Source organism: Antechinus flavipes, chromosome 2 (genome assembly GCF_016432865.1).
Source record: "Antechinus flavipes isolate AdamAnt ecotype Samford, QLD, Australia chromosome 2, AdamAnt_v2, whole genome shotgun sequence".
Taxonomy (NCBI): domain Eukaryota; kingdom Metazoa; phylum Chordata; class Mammalia; order Dasyuromorphia; family Dasyuridae; genus Antechinus; species Antechinus flavipes.
In genome coordinates this window covers 505603729-505630381 of record NC_067399.1, presented here as the reverse complement: position 1 = coordinate 505630381, position 26653 = coordinate 505603729, and the positions used below count along the sequence as shown (strand labels likewise).

The 26653-nt window shown below is 38.2% G+C and overlaps 1 protein-coding gene across 1 annotated transcript in view; it reads right to left on the bottom strand.

Moving 5' to 3' along the window:
- DBH (dopamine beta-hydroxylase) overlaps positions 1-26653 on the bottom strand; it is a 34323-nt gene that overhangs the window by 7187 nt on the left and 483 nt on the right. The window contains exons 2-7 of the mRNA XM_051973918.1: positions 20271-20417; positions 15779-16036; positions 13987-14163; positions 12266-12368; positions 5444-5610; positions 1555-1698 (exon numbers count right to left, since the gene is read on the bottom strand). Of these exons, the coding sequence (XP_051829878.1) occupies positions 1555-1698; positions 5444-5610; positions 12266-12368; positions 13987-14163; positions 15779-16036; positions 20271-20417 (996 nt within the window). The remainder of the gene's footprint in view (positions 1-1554; positions 1699-5443; positions 5611-12265; positions 12369-13986; positions 14164-15778; positions 16037-20270; positions 20418-26653) is intronic.

Genomic DNA, 26653 nt, shown 5'->3' with positions numbered 1-26653 from the left:
TATAAAAATATAGCAGTTCTTTTTGTGGGGGCATAAAAATTGAAAATTGGGGGGATACTCATCAATTGGGAAATGGATGAACAAGTTACGATATATAATTGTGATAGAATACTATTGTGCTATAAGATATGACTTGGAGTATAGTCTCTGAAAAACATAGAAAGACTTATATGAATTTATGCAAAGTGAATTGAGCAGAACCAGAAGAACATTGTACACAGTTACAGCAATACTGTAATAATGATCTGCTGTGAAAGAATTAGTTGCAATATTGTAACAATGATCAGCTGTGAAAGAATTAGCTCTTCTAAGCAATACAATGATCTAACACAATTCCAAAAGCCTTGAGATGAAAAATGTTATCAATCTCCAGAAAGAGAACTGATGAACTCTGAGTGGAGATCAAAGCATAGTTGTTATTGTTGGTTTTTTAGCAAGATGACAAATATGGAAATATGCTTTGCATCACCTCACCTGTATAATTGATATCATACTGTTTGCCTTCTCAATGAGGTGGGGAGGGACTGGAGGGAAAAAATTTGGAAGTCAAATATTTTTAAGATAAATTTTAAAATAAAGCATACTGTTTTTCAAAAAAGAAAGAAAACCTTGGGTCAGATTATAAAGAATCTCAAATTTCATTCTGGGGACATTTGGGGATCAGAGGAAGGATATGGGGTGAGATGGACACATACAACATGATGTCTCCTTTTCTCCTTGGTCTTGTTTTATTTTTTAAATAAAGGCACTCTAAAAGTGCTCATAATGATAGATGCTTAATAAATACTTATTGGACTGATTGAATAACTGACTCAAGACTTAAGAGCTGAGTTCCAGAAACCTGGCAATGTTCCTACATCAGGAAGGAATGGGAACAAATATAGTCTTTAAACTATTCTAAGTTATTATTAAATAAAATAAAATTTAAATTAAAAAATAATAATAAACTATTCTAAGGAAGGAGATCTATAGAAGAAGCTGAGACCCAAAATAGAAAGTAAATTTTGATAAGTACCTCTCTCCTTCTCCTATATCTATTCTCCATTCCTACCTTGTACCTCACCAGCCTAACATGAGTTGTATTCCCAGCATTTCTTGGATTTAGGTGGAAAGGACTGGGACATCACTTCTAGAAATCTATTGGAACTTGCTATTACCACACCTAATAGGATATAAGACCTTTGAATTCAGGGACCACTTTGGATTTTGTGTTTGGATCACCAGTACCTAATAAAGTTCCTTCTATTTGGCAAGCATTTAACAAATGTTTTCTAAATGATTTAGTCAGTTTATCTATTTGATATATTGGGTATTCATGGTGCATTATAGAACAGAGAGGTCTCTAAAGTAGGAAAGGAGGATGATGAGCAAAACAAAATCCCAAATAGTAGGGGTAAACATAGGAAACTATTCCATCAAGGACAGGGGAAGCTTAAAATGGCAGAGTACCAGTTATGGGTGCCTTGTTAGAAAATAGAGCAACCAACGAGCGCCTGTTCTTTTTTTGTAACTTTGCCAACCCTGAGAAGGGCAGTTAGGACCAAGCATTCATACCTGGAAATGGGGACTGTAGTGATTATCCCTATTCACGATCTCTGTCACTCTCCCTTCTCTGGCTAGCACCGTGATCACCTTCCTTCCTGTGAGGTGAGTATGGAGTTGGGAAGCAAAGATGTGGATCCCTGACTGTGGCAGAGCCTACAAAAAATCATAGTTAAAAGAGAAAAGGGTTCAGCTAAGGAAATGCACTTTTTAATAATAATAATATTAATAATAATAATAATATTGGTTCAAAATTGTGTTCTAGAAGATTCCCAGAGCTCTGACATCTAGCTAAGTGGGGTATTGCTCATCTTGGTTTCAGAATGGTGGGCTTTCTTCTTTTTTGTTTCACCGGGGACATTTAGATCAAGCAAATTTTGTTAACACAATTTTCATAGTACTTAGAGGGCTTTTAAATGGGAGTGACCAGACTGTGTGGAGAACCCAAAGAACATACAGGCTACACCATTACCGTTGTTAAGGAGAACTCCCATTCGAATAGGAAATAAGAGTAAATTCGATCCTCGTTGTTACTATGCTGCTAAAAGACAACTCACATCTATTTTGAGAATTTGGCAGGAGAATGATGGCAGCAGTTTCATACAGGCGGATGGTGAAAGGCATTTCAAGGCAGTAGATCCGGCAGATGAGGAGCAAAGAGAATTGGCTCCCCAATGGCTACAGCATTTTCCAAAACATCCAGGAAATATAATTTGTTTTCTCTTTCTATCCCAGACTGGATGATTCAGTTGTGGGGGGGGGTTCCTTCAATAGTACCTCTGGCAGCTAACCTAAGAGTCCTTTTCTCATACAGCTCACACAGAGACCATTTATGATAATAATAGGATACTCTATAGAAATCAGCAAGAGACTTGTTCTGGGAGAATAAGATCATATCCCATTTATCCAGCATCCCTGGGTGATAAACTGTGCCTCACAAGTGAATGTTCCATATAACTGAAACTTACCTTTACAGGGGAAAAAATTAAATGAAGAATAGAATACTTGAATTCTAGCACTGCCTCTCATGCCAACTTGCTGTGTGACTTTGAACAATCTGTGCCTCAATTTCTCCACCTTTAAAATGACAGTGTAGGACTCCATGGTTTCTAAGGGACCTTCCAGCTTTTACATTCTTTTTTCTAGATCCATAGTCCTTTCCAGCACTGACAAACTGTGTGTGTTGTATGTTCCAAAGTCCCTTCTGATTGACATTGTGTTTTATGTTAATAAAATCTCTTCTAGCTCTAATCTGTAATTCGATGACTTCAACAATATCATACTGGTGGTTTCAGTCAGTAGAATCTGACTTACTAATTGAAGGAGACTGATCAGAGTACTCTAAAATAGTATTGTCAAACTCAAAAAGAAACAGTGACCCCTAAATTCTAAGTACATAAGGATCCCTATGGGCCATATAATGACTTAGAAAACCACATATTTCCCAGTGATACTTTAATCTGATTCAGTCACACTAGGAAGTGTTATAGGTAGCAATGCTGCCTGAGGGTTGCATGTTTGACACTTTTGTTCTAAAACACTTCTCTTTTACATATGGCAACTTTCCACTGACTTGCCTACCTACTAGGTAGAGAAGAGAAACCTTGGGAGACCACAATCAGGGACTGCTACATTCATTTTAGATCTGAATTCCTTATAACTTTTTGTTCCATCAGAAGAAAGTTTGTTCCTAAAAATCCAAATGACTTTGTTAATGAAATAGTCTCAGTTAGCAACCCCACAGCATGGATTTATAGCCAGCTTCAAATGTGAAAAGAGGGAGGTTAGTAATTACCTTGTCCACTAAAGACAAAACAAGAGGAAAGCAGGTTAATATGCACAGGAAAGATCTAAGTTGAATCTGAGGAAGGACTTTCCAATAGTGTCAGTAGCTGTAGATTTTCTCCACTACGGGCTTAAAAAAGCAAAATAAATGTTTGTTTGTCCCTGGAATAATCTTTCAAGGAAGAGGATTGGTTAGGGAGAAATAAAGAGATTCAGTACAGCACATGTGAATTTGTATCAACTGTTATATTTTGCTGGCAAATGCAGGTAATAAGCCTTTAGGTCTTCATCTTCCTGAGGATACCTAAATTGGATTCACCATCCTGCTTTTCTAGAAAGTCAGGCTTCCCCAGGTAATGGTGATTGAATGTGAAAAGCAGAGATCTGAAGTCAGAAGAACTGTGTTTGATCCAGGGCTAATCACCTTACTTCTTTGTTCCTTGCTGCTCTCCTCTGCAAACTAGAGACAAAAATATCTATACTATATACCTCTCAGGGTTGTTATGAGGAAAGCACTCTGCAATTCTTAAAGCACTATATAAATGCTTAATAATGTTATTTCATCTATTATCCCAAGGAAGAGGAAGAACTATAACTCCCAGGTCATTTTCCCTAAGTTAGGGATTTCCAACTTGGGGGTGCTAGACATTTCTCCAGGAGGTGTGGAGAATATTTGGTAACTATATTAAACCCTACATTATATTAAACAATAGAATTTATTTCCTTTCATATTAAAAAAAGGATATGGTAAAGTCTAATAAAAGGCAAAGGGTATAAAGATTTTAAAAAATGATGTAATTTTAAACAGTTCCTGCCTTTTTCTATTTGTTCAGTTTATTCTTTTGCCCCTAAATGGGTTGTCTGAAATGCCTTGTTGATCTTCTGCAGATTTTAACACTGCTAATCAAGTCCTTCTGGATACTCTGTCTTCCCTGAGTTTTCATGACACCACTATCTCTCAGACTGTCTCTGTCTCTTTTTCTGTCTCTGTCTCTTTCTCTGTCTCTCTCTGTCTCTGTCTCTGACTCTGTCTCTCTGTGTGTGTGTGTGTATGTGACTAAAACATAGGCCTCCTCCCTTTATCCTCTCTTTTTCTCTCTCTTTATCTGTGTGTGTGTGTATGTGTGTGTGTGTGTGTCTGTGTCTCTTTCTCTCTCTTTTCTCTGTAGCTCTTTCTCTGTGTCTCTGTGTCTCTTTGTTTCTGCAGCTCTGTCTCTCTATCTCTCTATGTGTCTCTATCTCTGTCTTTCTCTCTCTCTTTGACCTTATCAGCTCTTAGGCAGATGATTCTTAGACTTATACATACATTTCTCCTTTCTCTCCTGAGCTTTATGCCTGTATTGTACCCTAATTACCTTTTAGACATCTCCATCTGGATGTTCTGTAGATATCTCAAACTCAACCTGTTCACAATCAAATTTGTTGTTTTTCTCCCTAAACCCATTTTTCCTTCTAACTTTCCTATTTATGTTGAGTGCACCACCATCATCTAATCCTCTAGATTTTCAATCTTTGAGTCTTTCTCAACTCTTTGTTTTCATTCATTCCTGCCCCATATTCAATCTATTGCCAAACTTTGTCTACTTTATATATTAACATCTATCTCATCCCTTTTCTATTTTGCTTTACTCATATCACAACTAGTCCCTAGTTCAGGCCTCCATCACCTCTTGTCTGAACTATTGCAATAACCTCCTAATTATACTCTCTGAATCCAGCCTCTGCCCTCTGCAATCTAACAACACACAGAAGCCAAATTGGTCTCCTTAATGTTTGATGATGTTACTCCCCAATTTAACAAGCTTCAGTGCCTTCCTACTGCCTAATGAATAAAATGCAAATTCCTTCATTTGGCATTTAAAACCCTTCATATCCTGGCTCCAACCTTATTTATTTAAGCTCATTACCCGTTATTCCCCATTATATACTCTATACTCTAGATGAACTGTCTACATTCTGTCTCCCACTTAGTAGTGTTAAGTAAATGTTACCAACTCAGCATAGAAACCTTACCAGACTCAAATCCAAGCTTAACTATATTTTAGTCATACTTTGCCCATGCCCAGATCAACCTGTGGGAGCCAGGGTCAAAAGGCAAGAATCCAGAAATACTCACCAATTTAGTGCATTTATCAGTGCAATAGCCAGTCAAGATGAAGTCAGTCTCTTTGGGTGGGATAGCCATCACAGGAGTGTACACAAGGCCCAGCTCCATGATGCCAGCATCAAATGGCCTTAGCGTAGATGTGTAATGCAAGCGGAGGCCTGAGGAGTCATGGAGTCCTAGGACAGGGAAGAAACCATATCCTGGTTTAAAACTTTAGCAGGAGCAACCACTACTCAGGAAAGGGAAGACATAATAAATAAAGAAAGAGAAAAAGAAAGAAAGGAAGGAAGGAAGGAAGGAAGGAAGGAAGGAAGGAAGGAAGGAAGGAAGGAAGGAAGGAAGGAAGGAAGGAAGGAAGGAAGGAAGGAAGAAAAAGAAGAAAGGTGGAAAGAAAGAAAGGTGGAAAGAAAAGTGGAAAGAAAGAAAGAAAGAAAGAAAGAAAGAAAGAAAGAAAGAAAGAAAGAAAAAAAGAAAGAAAGAAGAAAGAAAGAAAGAAAGAAGAAAGAAAGAAGGAAGGAAGGAAGGAAGGAGGAAGGAAAGAAAGGAGGAAAGAAAGTAAGAAAGAAAGAAAAAGAAAAAAAGAAAGAGAAAGGAAATGAAGGAAGGGAAAGCAGAGAAGGAAAAGAAGGGAAGGAGGAAGAAAGGAAAGAATGAATAAATGAATAAACTCCCCAGCTCTTCATGTCAAGGAAATAGTTCATTTTTTTTTATTTGTTGTTTGAGTGAATTTTTCTTTTTTCTTTTCTAGACACATTTTATTACTTCTAAATCCTCTTATGTTCCCCAGCTATAACAATCAGAAGCAAATGGCTGTGAGCAGCAGTCTTATTGTCAAGGATCTGTAGATATTAGATCATAGAGATTTTAGAGTGGAAGGGATCTCAGAGGGCTAGGGCTAAAGGCTAAGCAAGTAGTACAAATAGTCAGTGCTCTGAGATCCCAGCAGTCAGGATGGGTTTTATAGAGGCTTTAAAGCCATGACAACTGGGTAGGATTGTAATGTTTGTAGGAATGAGAAAAGGCATCCTAAGTTTTATGGGGGATACTAAAAAATGAGAAATAGAGAGAACAAAAGCCAGAATATGTAAAGTGTGATTAAAGGATCATGAAAAATCCAACTTTGCTGGAGAAGAGGATTCAGGAGATAAAGCTGGAAAGGTAGTTTGGGGTTAGGTTGTGAAGAACTTTAAATGACAGTTCAAGGGGATTTAAGGCATGGTCTCCCAAAGGGCTCTGTGGAAATATAAAAGTATTATTAAGAATGGAATGAGCAGGGCAGGGGTTATGCTGATATGAGTGCATTTATCAGAGAACCAGGAATAAAAGATTTAAAGAGGTACTGAGCCAGAGTTCTACTGAACAGACCTGATTTGGGATAGTGTGAGCAGCTGTGCTTTTCTCCAAAACACTGGTTTTTAAAAAGTATAAAATTGAGAAGCCCGTTCTTATTGAGTACTGAGTAGCTAGGGGTCTATACCTGATCACAGGAAGGACAAGAGATTAAAGCTGCAATGTCATTTCCAAACACTGTGCCAACATCTTCAACAATGGGGAAGTCCTTTGGCAAGGGTAGTTCACTTGACTTCTAGCCAGGACTGGGAGACTCAGAACCAGGTATGTTCCTTCTTTATGGGTCTACCCCCATATCCATGCCCTGGCCAAGGAAAAGTGACTGAATCAAGAACAGCATCTGGTCTTCAAATATTTAAACCTATACATAAGAGGTCCCTGAGAAGAAAGGACATCTAGCTGCCCATGAGAGTGAAGTATTACTGTAGACTCTCATCACCCCCAGGCTAGGAGGATCTCAGTCCTTTCCCTCTGTGATTGAGCCTCCCTAAAGAACAGAAGGAAATAAGAACCAGGGTTCACCATGCAGTCAGAGAGAGTTCTGTAGATTCATTTCCCTTCCTTCCTCCACCATCAACAACCCAGTAACAACTTGCTCCCTCACCATTTAAATGAACTGTTTGAGGCTGTGCAGGAGCATGTCCATCCTGGAGGATCAGGGACGTTTCAGTAAGCTCCCATTACAAGGTTTGTTGAGGTTCCTGGATCTCCTATCTACAGCAAAACTTCATTAGCTATCAGGTTAAGAGGAGAAAATGTGTGTCCAGAGACCAGGCTGTTAGTAGCAGAGGAGAGAGAAAGATGGATAGAGAAGGATGTCAAATCTTCCCTATCAGTCTCAGAATTCTTGGAATGACCCCAGGATGCCACCTGATACCTAGTTAGCAAGAATATCCAAGTTCTCAAATGGATCTGTGATCTCATCAATTCAGGAGATTCTTCCAAGAATATTTCTCACAGTTCTGGCAACCCATAAACAAAATAATTAGTCAAATTAGGAAACTAACAGATGATCAGATGGTCTACTAGACTATGTCCCTCCCTCTCCCATTTCCTCAGGCTGTCTGTCATTCACTATTGTCCTGGTGTTTCTATTTCCTCACCTCCAGCCCCTACTCAATTAAAGGTGCTTTTCCTATTTCATACCCAGGAGCAAAAATTCCTAGTTCCAGTCCTGCCACAAGGGACAATCTGGTCACATAGAGCACTTGGAACTCTGATGAGACATTTACCTTGATTATAGTAGGTGCTTAACAAATGTTTATTCCCTCCTTCTCTCCCTGGGAAAAAAAGGTCCCATCATGGGGCATCTTGGTTTGGAACAAGGACAGCTGAATATGGTATATAGAGAAAAACTGATCATTTTCTGGCTAAAATAAAATGATGATTTTGGATCTTCCTTGAGGCAAATCCATAGAGTATATGAGATTTGAGCTGGGCACCTGAAAGATAATATTAACTAGCATGTGTATAATATTTTAGAGGACCTTAAGGATTCCAAGCTATTTGAATATTTTATTTCTTTTTAAACATTGAAACAACTCTGTAAAACAAGGCTTATAGGTATGATCATCTTCTTTTTACAGATATGGAACTTAAGGCTCAATGAGGCTAAGTGATTAGGCCAAGATTATACAATTAATGAGTGTCAGAATCAGGTTCCTTCAAACTCAAGTCTCTTCTTACTCCAAACTCAGAGTTCTTTCCATAGCACTGCACCACAGTAATAATCATGGATAAAGACTACCTTTTTTGCCCTCGAAGTATATCTTAGTATCCAGGGCAAAGATATGAGACAAAAGCAAAAAAAGCACAATACTTACAAAGAAAGTATACCTGGACTTGTTTAAGATTCATTTGTATGTATGTAACCACCAAACTAATGGAATCACAGATCCATTTGAGTGTGTACTGAATTGACCAAACCAGGACCCAGATGAGAGATGAGAAAATGTATCACTTTCATTCTTTGCAGAGGTAGGGGATGATGGTGTCGAACATTTCACATACATAAGTTGCAATTGATACATTGTTTAGTTTTACTTGGACCACTTTTTTATTCTCTTTCTTTTTCATTCTTTATTACAAGGATGATTCTTTGCAGAACAGAGGGGCTATGTTCAGAAATGAAAGCAATGCTAAGTCAAAAAATGTCATTAATTTAAAAAAAATTAATTTGCATTAAAATAAAAGGAAAGTTGGGGATTGGAAAGGTGGTAGCTGATGGTGATGAAGGGATGTGTACAGCTGCTGCTGATAACCTGTCCCTAAGTCATCTTCCCACCAGCAAAATAAAAGCAGAACATTTTAAAGGCAAAGGGGACTGTAGAAATTTTATCATCCAATCTGAATTCAAAGGTTTAATAGCTGGCTGAAAGCAAATCAAAGACCAGAACTCAGGGTTTCTGACTGAGCCCTGCCTTGTAGATTATCCCCTTTAGGGATCAAAGTTGATAGCTGGCTCATTTGGCCAGCTTGCTACTGGCTTGCTAAAATGGGAAAGCATTAACTATGATGGAGGAGGTGTGTCCTCATTTGGTACTCTCCACCAAATCACCCTTCCCCATCCTCCACCCACACCAAGATATTGCTGGGGCAAACTTTAGGTGTATGTCAGAAAGAAAAGAAACTCACACTTTCCTCCCTCCCTTTATCAAACCCCTTAATGAAAAAAAAAGTCTAAATTCAATCATCTCCAGTATCTCCATGCTGATTACATCAGATGGATAATAATAAAAAAGATGTAATTGGTTAAAATTCAAAAGAGAATTAAATAATGAAATAATTGCTAGATCTCGATATTTATAGCAAAGTAGCACATTTTGAGATTTGCGAAATGACATGATCTTCCCTATATGTGGCGATGAATCCATAAATACACCCAGATAGCATGAAGAAGCAGGCTTCCCTGCTTCTTCCCAAAGGGCTGGGAATTTTTTTTCCCCTTTTGATTTTAATTGAGCAAGATGCACAGTATCATTTTATTAGCCAAATTGGCTCATGGTTAATGTCAAGGAAATACAGATAGAAAAGGATATAGAGGTTCATTGTATTTATTCAACCTTGCATCAGTGATTAATAGTCTGGTCTCCCTCCTTCTCTTGGGCTCTGGGTGGTTAGGGACCATTTCCTTTAGGTATCCCCTCCATTACTTAGAATTGTGTATCTTAGATAATGGTTTGAATAGGAGGGGGTATGAAGTCCCTGTAACTAACTGTCCACGTCATACCTCCTTACCAAACAAGTTCTGCAGACAAGGTGCCCAACCTGAGAAAGACAATGCAAACAATGAGAGACCTGGGGTGTGGATAGAAAGTTGGAGAAAGACTGAATCAGCATAAAACTATTCCTTAAATCATAGTTATGCCACTTAATTGTGTGAATTAGTTAAATCATTTGCCTTCCTTGACCCTATCTAGCTTTTTGTTCCAGGTCCCCTTCTAGCTCTGACATTTTATGCACATTGTAGACCTGATGTCTTCTAGTGAAAGGTCCTTCCCAATTTTGTTATCTCTTCTACTGCTTAACTGCATAAAATTTCCACTATTTACAATTGATTGCTTTGGATGTGAAGGCTTTTGGTTTACCATTACCCACTATTACAATACAGATATCTCTAGGAAAGAGAAGGGGCTGCATCATCTACCAAACTTGATGCTATCAGCAAACTCTTTAGGGAGATTTTTTTAAGTAAAGTCACCTTTTTGCATCTTTGCGCATTCATATTCTTCTTTGTATCCTCTTCATATATATATTTGCCATGTCCTTTTATTAAATCGTGGCCTCTGAAAGCAGAGACTTTTTTTTTAAAGACATCTTTTATTCTCAAAGCTAAGCACAGTGCCTACCCACATAGTAGATATTTAATGAGAATTTGTTTAATTCAAATGAAGGACAAAAATTGGAGAGGGACACAGAAATAAATTAGATCAGCTACTATCTGTCCTTAAGGAGCTTAGAGTTCAGTAGAGGAATGGCAGGTACACAAATAAAATGACAAAGTAAGACCGATTGTGATGTATGCCATAAGAGAGAAAAGAAGCGTGATGAAAAGGGAAATATCAGTGAGTTATAGAGGAAGGCACGGAAGATAAATGTAGGTTTTGTGGAGAAATTGTCATTTAAGCCAGTCCTTGAAGTACCAGATAAAATTTCCATCAGGTCCAGAGGCAGAGAGAAAGCATTCTAAGCAGAAGAGATATTACAAGTAAAGATGAGGAAGTAAGAAAGCATGGAGCATGTTTGGGGAACAACCAACTTTGGTTTGACTAGAAGCAATGAGATGGTGCACTGGATACAGTCCCAATTCTGGAGTCAGAAAGACACTTCTCCTGAATTTATATCTGGCCTCAGACATCTATTAGTTATGTGACCCTGATCAAGTTACTTAATCCTGTTTGCCTTAGTTTCCTCATTCCCATCATCTGCCCCTAGAGTGGCAAGTGACTCCAGTTTTTTTGCCAAGAAAACCACAATGGAGATTATATCCCAATGGGGAAATAAAAATTAAACATGACTGAAAAACAACAAATAAATCCAAACAGGGAAGTATCAAGAAATAACTTAGTAATTCAAAGCAGCAGATAAAACAAATTAGTCAGATTGTAGAGGAACTAAAATGTCATCTTGACGATTTGAATTTTATCCTGTCAGCAATAGGAAGTCATTGAAGGTCTTTGAGCAAGAGAGTAACATGATCTCTGTGCAAGAGAGATTGGAGCTGAGTTTCCACTTCTGTAAAATCAGGGTTTTGGATTAAAGGTCCAGGGAACTTTGGGTCTATGGAGGAGGAGAGAAGAGGCAGCATACATAGGCATTTGGGAAATAGAAAGAACTTGTTAACTCTTTTTTCCAAAACCACGGATGCCAGATTTGGAGCTATTGTTTCCCATGGTTAGAGCAAGATACTTAGCAGGGATTGCATATATTCTGCTGTTGCCTGTGACCATTGTGTGGCCCTATTATTATATCATCTGTGAAAGCACCACATTTCTCCACCAACTATATATGGTATACTTGAGCTAGCAAGTGGGCGTTTATAGGAAAAACACAGTTGGTGCTACTGAAGTCCACTGTTCTGTTAGGACTAACATCCCACTTCAAAACTAGCCTTCTAGTGTTGACAGTTTATATTGTAATCCTGTTGTATCACAGATGTTTGCTGCCTTTTTGAGCATTTTTGAACTTCTTTACAAATAACAACCTAAAGATAGAGTTCTGACTGACACTATAAAGTGATAAAGGGGGAGAACGTGTTGGGGGGCTGACTGTTTTTTATGGGAAAAAGTCCTAAGATTGAGTTAAGTTGAAATGGCCAGTTCTGCACCCAACCCCATCATCCATCTACAAGAAAAAGTGAGGAAGAAAAGGTACTGTTTCATTACTTAACTTAGAGAAGATTAAAGGATGACATTTGAGAACAAGGAAACTGGGTCCTAGAAAGGCACAAATTCTGTAAATAACATAGATTCAAACACTGACCTTTTAGCTCAAGAGGGTTGTGATAGTGAACCTCTAGGCGAAGAAATTTTGAAGATCCTGGACCTCCAAAAGGAAGACCAGCTTCCTCTGGGTAATAAAATGGCTGTAAGATTGAGAGAACAAAGGGAGGATGAATACAACAGCAAATGATGACAAAAATGACTTACAAAGAACCTCTTTTTATCTTCTGCAGTCTACAGAATCCAAAAGTACAGGAGGAGGTGAGAATTGAAGGAGTCATCTGAAAATAGGGTAATTTCTAACCACATTGAATAACAGTACTGTTACCTATCCCATGCATAGACAGAAACTTAGACTCAGGAACACAGAAACCATGAGTCTTCCTTCCGCAAGTCTACTCTCCCACATCCCCATAGAGGGCAATTTAGCCTTCAGCTAAATTCCAAAGCAGACAGTTAGTTGTTAGTAACAACTAACTTCTTCCATTTAGTCTCAGATGTGTGACTGGGACATACCACAGTAAGGTACTGTGATCCACAGGATTTTGGGAATAAACAGATGCAGAAGGCATAGTCTCAATCCTTAGGTATCCCATAGCCTATTTGATTTTCTCATTCATTCAACTAACAAGTACCAACTACATGCTTAGCACTGTACTAGGCCCTAAAGTGGGATATAAACACACAAAATAGGGTCCCTGTCACATGTTGAGTAGACAAGACTAATACATATAAAACAGTAAACAAAAAAGGAAGCAAGAAAAACTGCATTTATAAGACCCAAGGATTCCATGAACAAAGGGGAATGGTGAAATTAGAGGCCCTCAAATTAGTGCAATGGATTTCAAAGGACAAGAGAACTTTCTGATACTTTCAAACTTCTAATTTTCATTCTCTTCTCCCCTCCCCCTAAAATGCTCTTTAAGAGCAGAGACTGTTTCATTCTTTGTTTTTTATTATTCCCAGAACCTAGAGTAAAATGCTTGTTGACTAGTTAAGTGAAACTACCCATTATCACTTGCTCTCCTTTTACCTTTTTGGACCTACCCTCTCCCTTGCTTGTTGGACTTACCTTCTCCCTTATTTGAAGTTACAAAAAAAACCTGAGTTCAAATTTTGCCTCTGCCTCTTAGTAGCTGAGTGATCATGAATAAGCTATAGGATTTGAAGTCTGGAGATTTGTATTTGAATCTCACCACTTTCATTTACTACTTATGTTCTCTTAGGAAATTATTCAAGATCTTTGGATTTGATTTTCTCCCCAGTAAAATGAGGGTGTTGAACTAAATGACTCTCAAGGTTCCTTTTAGTTTTCCTCAGGTACCCTAAGTCTCTCTGTGTCTTAGATTGTTCATCTGCAAAATAAGTAAAGGAATTTTTAAAAAATTAAGCTAACTAAGCATTTTACCTGGTGCTTTGCATATAGCAAATGCCTAATGAAGACTTTCATTGATTTATTCATGGGGATAAATTCATTCGTGGGTGTAACAATAACAACAACAGCAGCAACAACAAAAATAATAATAGCAATCCCTTACAACAACACTATAAAGACTAAATCAAGTAATATATGTGCAGAGTTTTGCAAACGTTGAAGTGTTTATATATAAATTATATAAAAAGTTACATTTACATATAAATGTAAATTGCTATCTTATTGTTGTTATAATTATTGGTGAGAAAGGGGGGGGGAAGGAGTAGAGGAAAAAGTTTAGAGTGAAATGAGAATAAGTCATTATTTTAACCAATCTCTTTACACACCTTGGCTCCTAAGGCCCAGGCAGCCAAAACATGTCTGCAGTGGTTCAGCTTTTCAGGTTTCATCTTTGAATCACAGGTCCCATTGAAGTGTGGAACCTTCTCAATTTCTGCAGCACACTGGAAGACTTCCATGTGGTGGACGAGGGCTTCGTTGCCCTTGGTAATGATGGGCTCATACTGCAGAGATCACTCAAAGAACAGACACGATGAGTCACAGAGTAACCTCACTATTTCTGATCTCCCTCCACCCTTGACCTGAACCCCTTTTTTTTCTCAAAGATTTTGCTTTCCTCAGAAACTAAAAATCTCTCAGACAAGTGAAAACCCTGACTCTCGCTGGAAAAAATCATTAAGAGAAACACTGCAGCAATTCTGCCTCCCTTAAATTCAATTCTTGCTTTAGTCAAGAGGTCACTGGTCCTTTTTGAAAGAAAAAGTTCAACAGCAACAAGCTGAGAGTCCACCAGCTTGGGTTCTAGTCTGTGCTCTGCCACTGACTCCCCAAAGGACTTTGAACAAGTCATTGCACCTTGGCCCTTGCCTCCCCTGAGCAGAAATTTTTATAAGTAGAATGAAAATAATAGACTAAACCATCTCTAAAGTCACTACTAGCTCTGTGATTCTACAAGAGACTAGATGAATTAATGTGGATCAGGTGGATCCATAATACACCAGTGGTTGGACTGAAGGGATTGAGCCTTTTGAGGTCAGGTCAGCTTGGGTTCAAGACAAAAAGTGAGACACAGGTAAAGAAGATGAAATGATCCCTATGATCAGAAAATGGACTTTAAACAAAGCTCCTTGCTTCAGGATTGTAAAAAGCTCCAAAACAGGGGTTTTAAAGCTGGCCAGCTAAATTCTTTTTTTCTGGGACTACCCTAGTTGACCCTCTATCCCTAGAGCACACAGAGTGTTCAAGGGATCTTCCAATGCGAAGGTGAACTCTGGTTCTCTTGCATGGTTAGAATATGGATATGAGACAAAATGATATTGTAGGGTGAGAGGGTGGGTAGGGAATATTCTACTCAAGGGATGATCGGAAATGTATGGGCAGGCAGAATTATGTCATCCATCCTGACCAAAACATCTTTTAACCTTAAGTATCAAGCCCCAGGATGGACTGCCCTGGAAATTTTATCTTAGTTTATTATCCAACTTTAGGTTATCACACCCCATGGCTAGAATCCCCTCTTCTAAGAGAAGTCTTTCCTAATTCCTTTTGATTCTAATGCCTTCCCTCATCTTGATTATCCTGTATATTTATCCTGTAATGGTTTGTTTGTATAAAGTTATTTGCATATATTCTGTATAATTTATCCTGTGCATAACTTGTTTGAATTAAATTATTTGCATGTTGTCTCCTCCATTAGACTGAGAGCTCTTTGAGAGAAGGATCTATCTTTTGCCTTCTTTGTATCCCCTATCTTTGAATGTGCTTGGTACATTAATAAATGCTTACTGACTGACTATACCATTCAAAAACCAATCCATTTTAATCTGTTCTTTGTTGTTTTTTCTTTAAAGTAATTTTTTCTTTTGTGGATAGACTTTGAATGCCTATAACCATATTCTCTCGACATGCAGCAAGAAAAATAAGAAAATAAAGATGAGTTATTCTTTCCATTTTATAGATGAGGTCTGGGGAGACAAAATAATTTGTCTTTCTTCCTTTAGTAGATCATGGATTGAATCTGGTGGTGGAGATGTGTGGATGCAGGATAAAGATCAAGGATATTTGTCCTGGAGACCAATGGACAATTACTGTGCACTCTGTCCCCCTTCCCTTCCTTACCATGACAATATGATGCCGAGAAAAGTGATCTGGGAGCTCCTTTATGTAGCACCAGTATGTTGTTTCTTGGTTGGGAATAATGATGTTTGGGGCTGTTATTTCCATGTTTTCCAGATCAGGAGGCAATGTAGGTTTAGAGATGTTAGGCTTCAGAAGTTGTACTCGTTGAAGCCCCTTCTGAATGGCAGATGTGTTGATAGCTTCCAGTGAGGGGAATGGCTCATCGAGAAACCCATACACCAAGTGTACGGTGTCATCCTGCCACGGAAACACAAAATGCCAAGTGTCACAGATACATTCATCATTTTCAGCCTTACATCTCACACCTCATTCAAACCCTGCCTTTGAAATCCTTCCCTTCAATTTGAGGAGAATAGAGAGCTTCTCCTAGAACCTCCAGCCAGCCAGCCTTCATTTTTTCATCCTACTGCACTCCTCCAAAAGTCTCCATCGTGTCCATTTCCCCTTTTTTCTTCTTTCCCCAACTCCACTCCTTTTTCAGTATCTTATGTGTATTGTCTTTCCCTGTTCCTTTCACTTAACACAGATCCTGGTACATAGCAGGCATGTAATGTGTGTATTGTCTTTCCCTGCTATATTGTAAGTTCCTTGAGAACAAAGACTTTTTTTTTGGTATGTCTATTCCCTTTCACTTAACACAGCTCCTGGTACATAATAGGCACTTAATAAATGTTGACTGATGGAGCCATCTGACCCTTTGTTGGCTATTCTATCTGTCTGACTGGATCATGTTCACTGTCCTCCACCCCACAACTATCTCACAACCCTAAGCATGACCTACTTGAAACATTCATGATATCTGGCTTTCTAAAGAAGTAGATGCCAGTCTTTTTGCCTTGTTTGTATCCCCATATCTTTGATCTGAAAAGATCTGGCACGAGCAAGGCTTGGGTACAATGGCTTCCTCTAACACTTACTGTCTATGCTAAATATACAGTATAGTCTATCTTTGTCCTAGCCTCCAATTGTTTTATGTGAGTAAATCTTATCTTCCCAACTATTTTATCTCATTGAATGAAATGAGACCTTACAGATAACTTAATCAGACCCTTTTCACTTTATATAATAGAAGTCAAAGAACCATGGGAATAGATAATAGAATAGATTATTGGCTGGTCATATCCCAAGGGGCAGTGATTGAATCTTTTTATTTGCTCTTGTGTTTGAGAATTATAGCATATAATAAAAATGCAGTAAATATTTAATTAAGTTGAAAGCACATTGGAAAGAGAATTGGCTCTGGATTCAGAAGGTCTGGGTTCAAATTGCACCTTTGATGCTCACTGCTAGGATGATCTTGGGCAAGTCATTAAATCTTCCTCATTTCTAAGATAGAAAGTTAAATTCAATTAATTCTGAGGTCTCTTTCAGTCGTGTATATTCTTGTGTGTATTGTCTTTCTCCATTATATTGTAACTTCCTCAAGAACAAAGGCTGATGAGCTATGAACTTCTTTTAAATCTTCAATTTCTTGCTTTTGCAGCCTTTGAGCAACTGTCTGAGCTGATGGGAAGGGGGGGAAAGGAGAGAAGCAAAAATGGGAAAGTGAAGAGAGATAGACACTGACCCCTCAGCTAGAGTGTGAATTGAAGATCAATTTTTATCATTTTGCTGAGTATTTCAAAAGCAGAGCTATTATACTTAAGGCATTGCTTAGAAATTACATCAATATATTTCAGTAAATTCTCTGTATATGCCTACTTTATCTGCCATTATTCCCTTTCAAGTACCATAGTTTCCAAGAAAAATGGATTACTTACAGTTCCTTGAACTGATGCTACCTTTTGTCTATCACCATGACTAAGCTTTGGCAAACTAGATGGTGCAGTAGATAGAGCACTGGGCCTGGAGTCAGGAAAACTCATCTTCCTGAATTCAAATCTGGCCTCCAACACTTACTAAGTGTGTCACCCCGGATAAGTCATTTAACCCTGTTTGCCTCAATTTCCTCAAATGAATTGAAAAACCCTCCAACATCTCTGCCAAGAAAAGCCCAAATAGGGTCACAAAGATTCAGACACATCTGAACAAGAACAAGTAGTTAGCTAACACTATTTCCTGTAATGAGAATGCCCTCCCTCCCCACCCAGGCAGTCTCTCTTTGTTCAAATATTGTTTACCCTTCAAACATTGGTTCAAAAATTTCCTTTTTCATGAAGTTTCCATGCTCCTCTTCATGATCCTTCCCTGGTTGGAAATGATATATCCTTCCTTTGGGTTTCCATGGCATTTTGTTCCCATTTCTCCTATATACTTATTATATACTGCTTCATATCCCAGTCATTTGGGTTATGTTCCTTATCCCTCTATTATATTCAGGGACCATGTCTTATTCCTCTCTGTGTTCCTATCACAGAGGCCTACACATAATAGATGCTCATTCATTCATTTACTCAACAACTACCTACTCAATACCTATGATGTGCAGATTTTTTTTTCTGAGCAGTGGAAAATTGTTCATTCTTTGTCCTTGTATCATTAGTACATCACACACTGTCTGGCACACAGTAGGTACTTACTAAAGATGTATTAATTAATTTATCGTTGTCTTTCAGCAATATAGAATGCAGCTTGTCAGTTAGAGGCTAAGTCCTAGAAAATTGCTTGAGTCACATAGATGTCACATAGCCAATAAATGTCAGAGGCAGAACTTGAATCTAGCTCTTCCTCTCCCACCTCATTCCTTTGTATTTACTTCCTATATGCATTGTATTTTACTGTCTGTGTTTATGTTGTTTTCCACAGTAGAATCCTTAAAGGCAGGAAAAACTTTTTGTCTTTATATCTCTAGCCTTGACATACTTATGTAGGCTCTTAATAAGGGCTTCTTGAAATGAATTGAGTTGAATTCCTGATTCCAAGTCTATAAAAGTCTATCCATTACATTACAGTATAGAATATAATAATACACAAGTTAGGATGGGATAGGATAGAACAGAGCTTAAAGAGATACCATGTGGTTTCAAGGAGAGATGGAGAAAAGAAAGAAGAGAATAGAAGAAAAGAGAAAGAAGAAAAGGAGAGAAGAGAGGAGGAGAAAAGCAAAGAGAGGAGAAGAGAAGAGATAAAAGGAAAGGAGAAGAGAGAGAGGAGAGAACAGGAAAGGATAAGAGAGGAGAGGACAGGATAGAATAGGACTGGAGAAGAGAGGACAAGACTGGACAGGACTGGACAAAAGAGGACAGGACAGGAGAGGACAGGAAAGGACAAGAGAGGAGAGGAGAGGAAATGAAAAGACAGGAGAGGATAGGAGAGGACAGAAGAGGAAAAGGAAAGGAAAAAGAAAGATTATTTTCTAGTATGTATATCAGAAAGGGAACTCAATAATGTTGAGTTAAATTATAGTATAATAGGAAAAAAATTGGATTTGAAGCCAAAGGTCCTGAGTTCAAATTCTGCCCCTGACATTTATTGGATCTTTTTGGTCAAGTCACTTCACCTTTCAGGGCCTCAGTTTCCTCACCTGCAAAATGAGGAGGTTGTATGGGATGACCTCTGAAGAGAACTTCCAGCTCTAAATCTATTATCCTAGTATTCTATGAAAACAAAGTACAACCTCTCCTTCCCCTATTAGAGCTGAGAGTATTTAGAGAACAGAGGAAGAATGAAAGGAGACAGAGAAGACAACTTCCTTTGGTGATCTCATACATTCATTCAATGAACATTTGTTAGACCCACACTGTGTGCAAGGCACTGGACTGGATTGGGTGAAGTATAAAATTTAGTTAAGATCCCTGACCTTGTGAAACTTATAATCTGGTATGGAGCTAAGACAGAATTCAGATGATCAAATAGCCAATATTACCTGATAAGTGTAGGAAGAGAGTGAAAAGTATTATGTGAGGTTCAGGAGGTTATTATCAACCTGGGGAATGAGGAAAGGTTTTGTGAAGGAGGCATTATTGGAATTGAGCTTTAAAGGATTCAACAGTTATAAAGGAGGAAGGAAAGCATTTCAGGCACAGCCTGCTTGGAGGTGTAGTGTTCAGGAGAACAGAGTGTAGAACAGTTTGATGGAGAACAAAATATACGAAGGACAGGAGAATGAAATATAGCTGATTGGGGAAGGACCTGAAGGCCAAACAAAGGCACTAGAACTGCTCTGGAAGCAGTTGGGATTATACGGATATGGTTTCAAAGACCTCTATTTAAGCTACTTCTGTACAAGACCACAATGACCAATGTTATGAGTCAATGGTAAGAGTTGCTTTTTTAAAGAAAATGCTTTCCAATCCTATTAAATCCCACACATTGATGAAATTTCCCTGGGCCACCTCTCGGGGTTGACCAGGAGGTTTTCTCAAATCTGCAATTAGCTTCTCACCTATCCAAGAAGAAGGCTGATGAAAATTCCACTGGCAGCAATACCTTCAACAGGCATTCAGGCCTAATCATCCTGCAGAGGGAGGGGTAAGACTACAGGCTGAGCCTCACATTTTCACTCCCAGACACATCTTTCCTTTTAGCTCACCTCAATGAGATAATCTCTAGGGTCATGGGTGCTGATGGGCCTCTTAAAAAGAAGCAAGAGTCCTCCAAAAGTCTTCTGTGCTTTCAGAAGCTGGTAATCCTGTTGGGAATCAAGATGGATCTGCCCCTTTGCATCAGTCCATGCATCCTGCCAAAAAAAACATAGTCAGAAAGCAGGGACCACCTAAAAAATCAGCGAAGTGATACAGTGATTAGAGTGCTGGACCAGTCTCAGACATTGGCTTGTTGTGTGAGCCTGAGCAAATCTCTCATCTATCTCCATTTCCTGAGCCAAAAAAATATGATAATAACAACTATTGTAAGGATCAAATGAGACAGTGTTTGTGAAAATGCAAACTTTCAAGGACTTTTGTGATTATTATTCTAGCAGGCCTCACAATATAGAACCAGAGCATGTTAATGTTTAAATGAGTCTTTTTGTTGTTATTGTTCAGTCTTTTAGCTATGTCCAACTCAGAGTAACCTCATTTGGAGCTTTCTTGTCAGGAATACTAGAGCAATTTGCCATTTCCTTCTCTAGTTCATTTTACAGATGAGGAAACTGAGACAAAACAGAGTGAAGTGACTTGTCTGGGATCACAGCAGGAAGTGTCTGTTTATTAACGAACACCTTAAATGTCATCAGATTCAATTCTTCTGTTTTACAGATGAAGAAACTGAGACCCAAAGAGAAGTGATTATTTATCTGTTTAAGGTCTCATGAAGGGAATTTATGACAGACACGGCCTAGCACCCAAGTGTCCTGATTCCAGCTTCATGCTTTTCTCACTGAAGCCTCCTCACTGGAGCAGTATGTCGTAGTGAACATGAGATGGGGTGTGAAGCCAAAAACCCCTCAATTTCCTTCTCAGTTCTAGTACTTAATAGTCATTGAACTATTCTGAGCATTGGGCTTCTCATTTATAAAATGGGATTATAATGTCTACCTCAAAGGATTATTGTGATGGATCTCAAAAGAGATGATGCATGTAAAGCTCTTCACAAAAGTTACAAGGTATACCAAAGCTCTTAGTGCAATTGTAAGCTTATTAAAGCCTAAAACATTTGGGGGAATACACAAACATACACATATGTGTATATACATATGTATGTATATAGATATATGTTTCTATATTTATACATATAGACTTATGTATAAGTTTCTATATACTATATCATTAATTTACACAAAAATTTCTTATTAAAACATATCAGATCCAGAAAGTTGGGTTTTTTTTCCCCTCCTCTAAAAAAATTTTAGCAAAGGCATTCTAGATTTTTTCAGTTAAAATCTCTAAAGATTCTTTCCTCCTCTTTATTTAAAGTTAATCCTTTAAATGTGTGTATATATGTATTTACATACATACATACATATTCATATATAAAGATGCCATTGACCGAGAGTATTGAGAGATCATATGACTTGTCCAGGGTTACACAGGCAGAACTTGAACTCAGGTTTTCCTGTCTCAAGGACAGTTCTCCATCTACTATACCATGTGATATAGATATTTTGTGGCAGCTTGGTGATACAGTAGATAGTTACAAGCCTGGAGTCAAAAAGATTCAGCTTCCTGAGTGCAAATCTAGTCTCAGATACTTATTAGCTGTGTGACCCTGGGCAAGTCACTTAACTCTATTTGTCTCAGTTTCCCCATCTGCAAAATAAGCTGGAAAAGGAAATGGTAAATTACTCCAGTATCATTGCCAAGAAAATCTCAAATGGAATCATAAGGAAACCTGACTGAACACAACTGTATGACAATAAATGTATATTATGTGATGTTATTACTATTATTATGATATGTACAAATAACACACACATTATTATATTATTATTGGCTATTATATTGTATTTAATATATGATATGTTATTATCACTATTATTATTGAAAGACTTGACACAATAGTAAAAAACTCTAATTGGAGTCAGGAAGACCTAGATTCAAGTCCTTCCTGTGAAATACACTGGCTGTGTGACCCAAGTCAAGTCATATGATCTCTTAGTGCTCTAGGCCAGGGATATCAAATTCAAATAGAAATGGAGGTGACTAAACAGTAAATAAGAATGCCTATGGACTGCATATATTTAAAAACTGTATATTACCATTATCTATGTCTCATTATATTTCTATTTATTTTGTTCAATATTTCCCAGTTATATCTTAATTTGATTTAAGCTGCACTGGGGAGGGCAGCACCATTGAAGCCTCCGGTATAGCTTTCTTATGATTATAAGATGCAGAGATGAAGTTGACCTACAATCAGAGAAAATGCTTCCCTCTTTGGGAATTTTCTATAACAATGAAATTTCAAGTCTTCATTCATATTATTATTAGAGGGTTGCCTTTGTGACATTATTTGAGGGAGCCCTGAAACCTCTCCTGGCCTGAAACTGTCTCCTAACTTCTGTTATGATGTCTGGCACTCCATCAATAAATAGGCTTTCTTTGCCAGCTTTGTTTCATCTCAATGCAAATAAATTGACCATTACAAGGACGGTCTGATGGCTCTGAAATCAGGAGACCTGAGTTTGAAGCCCACATCCTACCTGTACGACCTCAACACTTAATCTTCCTTGTCTCTAAAACAAAATGACTGGGCTAAATGTAATAGGACTGGAAATGAACAGAATGTGAGAATGGGAAGGGATCTCGGGGATCATCTAGTTGAGCCCAGATACAAAAGGAATCGCCAGAAAGGGGCTTCTGACTTAGTGTCCTGTGAGGGTCCTTCCAGCTTCAGACTAAGGATCCTACCATGTGCAAAGAAGCATGCAGGAAATTGTTGTTGTTACTCAGTTGTGTCTGATTCTTCATGACCTTATTTGGGATTTCCTTGGCAAAGATAATGGAGTAGTTTGCCATTTTCTTCTTTAGCTTTTTTTTTAAACAGATGAGGAAACTGAGGCAAACTCATCTAATGATGATTAAGTGTCTAAGGTCAAATTTTAAACTCAAATATTCCTGACTCCAGATTCAATGCTCTCTCCCCTGTTCCATCTAGATGCCCCTATGTAGAAATACAAGACTAGGAATGACACAAAGCTTCCAAGAAGCACACAATCTATTTGGAGTGATGTGGGATGGTGGGGAAAGAGAAAGATCTAGGCAAAGAACAATGAGAAATTTGAGAATGGAGGGGCAAACCAGCACTGTCTAAAGTAGGAAGGCAAGGGCAGAAGGAATTCAGAAGGAAAGCCTCCATAGTGGAAATGGCAATTCAGCTTTTCAGACCTTGAAGGAAGATAGACCCTTCAGCTTATAGTATCGGAGGTGGGACTTCAACACAAGGGGATGAACACCAGAGATGAGAGAAGGCCAGAGGAGAAATGGAATATAGAATAATGCAGCCAGAAGTTAGAATTGATACAGGGGAATGAGAGAAGATGGAGAAGAGATGGTGTATATATAAAGTATCAGGCAAATAGGAGAGATTCCTCTTCCTACTGAGATCTAGTTATGGTTATAGGAAGAGAATTCTAAAGACCTATATCAGAAGCTTTCCTCAAGAGCTTCCTGTTTTGTTCACTTTTGAAATTAAAATAATGTTTCTGCTCTTAATTCATGCCAAGTGATGTGCTTAGTAGCAATTTCATTTTTTTCCCCAGTGATTTCTAATATCAATTTAGAGTAATGCCAGGGATCACTTTCCTTGCACCCTTAGTTTGAGTATGAATACTGAGTCAAGGCTCCCATCAGTGTGTTGGCAATTGCTATCATCTGCCCCAGAGTGCAGGGAAAGTGTAGCATAAAGACCCCTTGTCAGAAATCAGTCCTTCACATTCAGAGGAATCTCACTAGGAATATCTCAGGCACAGGTGTTCAGTTTTGCTTTTAAATCACAATCTAGGAATCAAAATATATTTTATTGTTTTTAAGGAGGGAAACACAATTTTTTTCTTCAAATTTTTACAAGGACATACTGCTGAGATGTAAAAGGATTAACTTTAAATAAAGAGGAAAAAAATCTTTAGAGGTTTCAGTTTAAAAACTCTAGAATGCCTCTGCTGAATTTATTGTTAAAGTAGGAAATAAAAGGCCTGACATTTGTTTTAATAGGAAATTGTTGTGCAAATTAATCTTGGAGTGTGCAGAAAGGTTAAGTGGATTTGGCTTTTTTAACAGTAGCAAAAAGAGACAAGCAGAGAGGGAAAGCTGCCAGGAAGGAAACAGTAATCTTGTCATATTTCTGTCACATCCCCACAGAGCCATTTGAAAGAGCATCAGGCTGAGGAACAGTCAGGATTCCTGCTGCTTTGGGAGGGGGAGATCAGCTTCCACCAGCACCAGCCATGTGGCCCCTCTCCATAGCTTCCCAGCCCCGCCGTGCCCTATCCTGTTCTGATCCATGGTTTCAAACCTACCCTTCCAAGGAGTCATTGGAAAAGTGGCCAATGTCATGATTATCCTCATCCCACTGCTAAGAAAAGTCATCTTTGGTTTGTTTTTAAAATTCCCTTGGTGTCTGTTTTCATGGAAATAGATGACTATAGAACTATTGAAAGCCACTGCTTTTGCTTATTCATTTGCCTGGTAGGTGGCAAGAAACATTTAAATGAAGCCACAAAGACTGGTTAAATAGGGCAGGTGATTTGTGGAAGCTTCCTGGGACTCTGGTCAGACTTGTTGATGGGATGGCTCTCCTGGAAGAGAAAATTTCCCTTCTCTTTGGCTTGTTTAGGACTTTCAAATATTCCTCATTTGTCTTTGAGATGTATATCTCAATGCACACATTGTATATCTCAATGCATACATTGTATATCTCAATGCATACATTGTATATCTTAATGCACACATTGTGTATCTCAATACACACTCCGCACAATATACAACCTGTGCTAAGTTTGGAATGTGCTCTGAGTGTGTGTGTGTGTGTGTGTGTGTGTGTGTGTGTGTGTGAAAGAGAGAGAGAGAGAGAGAGAGAGAGAGAGAGAGAGAAATAGCTGGGGCATCTACATGGTGCCGTTGATAGAACACTTGTCCTGGAGTCAGAAAGACTGGTGTTCAAATATAACCCCCAACATTTACTCTGGGCGAGTCATTTAACCTTTGCCTCCATAAAACTAAAGGAAATGACAAATTACTCTAGTATCTTTGCTAAGAAAACCCTATGGGCATTTGGTCCAAAGGGTCATGAAGAATTATATCTGACTGAACAGCAACAATGATAATAAAGAGCTCCTACATGGGACTTGAAGATTAATAAAGTACTTTACATATGTTTCATTATTTAATTTTTATAACAAATCAGTGAGGTTGGTGCTACAGGTGAGGAAACTGAGGCTAAGAATGGGTAAGGATCCTACAGCTAGTTTCTGAAGTAGGATTTGGATTTGTCTTTCTGACTCTGTGTTTGTATTTTTAATATATATGTGTGTGTGTATACATATATACACACACAAAAATACATGTGTATGCGTGTGCATATATGTATACAAAATACACACATGTAGAAATGCATGTATGTGTATGTGTATACACACATATATGGGTTAGATGTGCCCAAACTGTTTGTATTTATGTGTATATTGGGATTGGGATATGCTATATATTGGGTGTACATATGCTCATCTGGGGTATTACAAATCATTTATCTGTGATGAGTTTAGATTGCATTGTTAATTGTGTGTCTGTATGTATAGATTTGTTGAGTTTGGGATGCTTTATGTTGTGTGTATTGAAAGAATTTCAGCAACAGAAAGAAAATCTGGTTCTCTCCTACAACTCATACCTGACAAAGGAATCCCACACCAACATATCAGACAAAAGGTCATTCAACCTACACTTGAAGACCTTTAGCAAAGGAGAACCCATTACCTTCCAAGGCAGTTCATTTCACTTTTGGTCAGCTCTGATGCTTAAAAAGCTTTTCTTTCAATCTAAATGAAACTGCCTTTGCAGCTTTCACTTATTTCTGCCCTCTGGGGCCAAGCAGACAAGTCTAATCCTTTCTACACAGTAGCCCTTGACATAGTTGAAGACAGTTTTCATAGCTGAACCTCCACCCCACATTACCTATTTTCCAAGCTAAACATCTCCAGCTCATTCTCCTATATGACTGTAGGACCACCACTGGAACAAATCACTTTGACCCCTAGAGACTTAGTTTCCTCATCTTGAATATGAGAATCATAATTCCTACACCACCTATTTGGGTGTATGTAGTAGATATAATATGTGTGTCCTGCCCATACAGGATTACGTTGTTAACAGGAATTAACAGGAATATGTTGTTAGGTGTGTCCTTCTCATTTGATTCTCCATCACTATTCTGATGATAAGCCAGTTTATAAAAATAGCTACCGTCAAAGCAAAAAGAAGATAAACTCTCTCACTTGAGAAGCTAAAAGAAAAGTTATGAGCAAATCACTTTTATTACCTT